Source organism: Myotis brandtii, unplaced genomic scaffold (genome assembly GCF_000412655.1).
Source record: "Myotis brandtii unplaced genomic scaffold, ASM41265v1 scaffold187, whole genome shotgun sequence".
Classification (NCBI taxonomy): Eukaryota; Metazoa; Chordata; class Mammalia; order Chiroptera; family Vespertilionidae; genus Myotis; species Myotis brandtii.
In genome coordinates, this window is record NW_005356944.1 from 1,779,648 (window position 1) to 1,782,496 (window position 2,849).

Here is a 2,849-nt window from a genome sequence, read left to right on the forward strand (position 1 = left end):
CAGAGACTCGCCCGGAACTGGAGTTCAGAACAGTAAGGAGCTTGAGACTCCCTCCTGATTGAAAAAGACAACGGTGTCCTCAGTTTCCAGCCCTTTCCACGTGTGCCGAGTCCTCAGCTGCCAGCCCTTTCCACGTGCGCCGCATCCTCAGCTGCCAGCCCTTTCCACGTGCGCCGCGTCCTCAGTTGCCAGCCCTTTCCCCGTGCGCCTCCGTACCTCTGCACTTTACTTCCGCACCTCCTCTGAGTCTCAGTGTGCTTTTCTCTTTCCTTCTAGTTGTAGAATTTCCACTCAGCCAGCCTTCCTGTGGTTCTGGATGATGTCCGTTCCGTCTTTTAGTTGTATTCTTGAAGTGGTTGTGCTAAGCAGCAATCTCCGGTGTTTACCTATGCCGCCATCTTGGTTTTCCTCTGAAATGCATCTTTATGTCTGTGTTCCCAACATCCTGCACAGGGCAGGCACCACTAAGTCCATGTCTTGGCTACATGAGTTGCAGAGGACGCGGTCACGCACCGCCGCAGCCCCTGCCTTTGGGGAGTAACCGGCCCAGAAATGACCAGTCGTGCTATGGAGTTTGGGGGGAGCAGTTCATTCTGATCAAAATTGAACAGGACTTCAGGAAGGTGGCATTTGTCAAGTCAGACTGAGGCCAGAGAGGGCAACATGGGCGGAACACACAGCATCTGGAAAAGGGAAGGGTAGCAAAGTGAGGATGCAGAAAGCTGGGCATTTTGGGTCAAGAAAGGCAGGCATGTAGAAGAGGTGGGCTTCTCAGAGGCTGGAACGGGTAGGAGGAGTTACTGGGGTGGGAGAACGCTGCTGCTCTCCGGGGTCTCAGCCAGGCCTGGTGCTGGTGAAGGGCCTCGTCTTTGGCCTGCAGCTGGGGCCGAAGAAATGGCTTCTTGGCTTTGTGTGCAGCTCCTGAGCCGCGCTTCTTGTTGTTCCAGCTTCCAGTTCCAAAACCAGCTCAGGAGATGCTTCGTCACTTAGCATCGAGGAGACCAAGTAAGTACTGTCTCCTTCGTGCCCCCCTTTTTGCTCTGAATCGGGTAGGTCTGGAGCAGTTGCTTTCGGGGGGCTTTCAGACACTCACGTGTTCAGGCTGGAATTGGAGGTGCCACGTGAATCAGTTAGCAACCACTTGAGCTATAGAGGAGGCCACTGAGCCCCAAGAGGAAGGACGGCATCCCATGGGTTAGGGCAGGCCTGGCCCAGTGCCCTGCTCCCTGATTTGGAGGCCAGTGCCCTTCCCTCTGCCCTGACTGCCTGGGTCAGACCCTGTGTTTGGGGCCCCTGGGACCGTTCAGGCCCCTCCTGTTCTCACCCCGTCTGTCTAGAACTGCACTTGGTGTCCCATCTTTTGGACAGCTCCTAATACGTTCATCTCTTTCTCAGTAAACTCCGGGCAAAGTTGGGGCTGAAACCCTTGGAAGTCAATGCCGTCAAGAAGGGTGAGTGTGTGGCTGCGGATGGTGGTGAAGGAGGGCATTTGGATGGAGAAAAATGGGGTTGGAGCGCAGGTTCAGGACCAGTTCGTGGTCTTGTGGGTGTGTACTTGCTGATAGGCATGGGGCTCCTTGCTTTCATAATGGCGCTCAGCTTATCCTCTCCTATTCCTCCCTCCCTCCATCCCTCCCTCCCTCTGTTGGCCCTCGGACTGAAGGGTCACAGGTTCGATTCCTGGTCAAGGGAATCTACCTCAGGTTGAATCCCTGGCCCCAGTCGGGGCATGTGTGGGAGGCAACCAATCAATGTGTCTCTCTCATGTTGATGTTTCTCTCTCTTCCTCCCTCCCTCCCTCCCTCCTCTCTCCCTTCCTTCTCTCTTTCCATCCTCCCTTCCTCCCTTAGTTTAAAGTGAAAGAGAGTTTATTAGTGAAACAGTGAGACTGAGAGTGGCTACTCCACAGACAGCAGCTCAGCTTATTTAAGTTTGAACAGTTGGCGTTGCCCCCTCACTCTGGCCGTGAGGGAGCATTATTTGGGCTGAGAGATGTGCACAGTTGCTACAAACTGATTGGGGGTGTTGGGCTCTTTTTAAGCATGATTTGAGGGGCTCGGGAAGGCACGGAGGGTCCCGTCATGCTGTGTGGGGTGACACGGGAGTGTGGGGATAAAGTGGCAGTAGGGAGGTGAAGGGTCCTTCCCCCTTCTCCTGGCCCCTTCTGGCCCCCTGAGCTGGAAGGGGGCAGGGTGAGTGGCTCCCTCCTCTCCCCACCAGCCATGGGCAGGCATAGCCTCACGTCTGGGCCCCCCTTCCAGAGGCGGGCACCAAGGAGGAGCCCGTGGCAGCCGATGTCATCAACCCCATGGCCTTGCGACAACGAGAGGAGCTACGAGAAAAGCTGGCAGCTGCCAAGGAAAAGCGCCTCCTGAACCAAAAGCTGGGGTGAGGGGGTCCCAGCCAGGGCGGGCAAGGCAGGGGCCCGAGGAGCTGCCAAGGAGCTCTGCTGTCGGGGTGGGGGAGCAGGAGCTGGGCCCCCAAAAGGTCCCTCCTTTCCCTTCAGGAAGATAAAGACTCTGGGGGAGGATGACCCCTGGCTGGACGACACTGCAGCCTGGATCGAGAGGAGCCGGCAGCTGCAGAAGGAGAAGGACTTGGCAGAGAAGAGGGTGAGGCCCTGGGCAGCTGGGGGTGGTTGCCCAGTGCCTCTGGTGGCCTGACCAGCTGGTGAGGCAGGAGGCTGACCCCTGGGAGGTGCGGCTGGGCTCAGAGAGGTAGGAGGTTTGTGGTCAGTGGAGTCTGTTACTCAGTGGCTTGCCTGCACGGCCTGCCCTTTTCGCACTCCCACTTGATAAAGCCTGAGTGTCTTCTGATGAACCGGATGGCCTGAGGTCATAGGCGCCCCT

The 2,849-nt window shown here is 57.1% G+C and overlaps 1 protein-coding gene across 1 annotated transcript in view; it reads left to right on the forward strand.

Annotated features, from left to right (window-relative positions):
* The window catches only part of SART1 (squamous cell carcinoma antigen recognized by T cells 1), a gene marked incomplete at its 3' end in the record, with an annotated part of 12,712 nt that overhangs the window by 3,462 nt on the left and 6,401 nt on the right, over positions 1–2,849 (forward strand). Inside the window, exons 2-5 of the mRNA XM_005864465.2 lie at positions 927–1,005; positions 1,396–1,451; positions 2,262–2,388; positions 2,507–2,612. Coding sequence (XP_005864527.1) covers positions 927–1,005; positions 1,396–1,451; positions 2,262–2,388; positions 2,507–2,612 — 368 coding nt within the window. The remainder of the gene's footprint in view (positions 1–926; positions 1,006–1,395; positions 1,452–2,261; positions 2,389–2,506; positions 2,613–2,849) is intronic.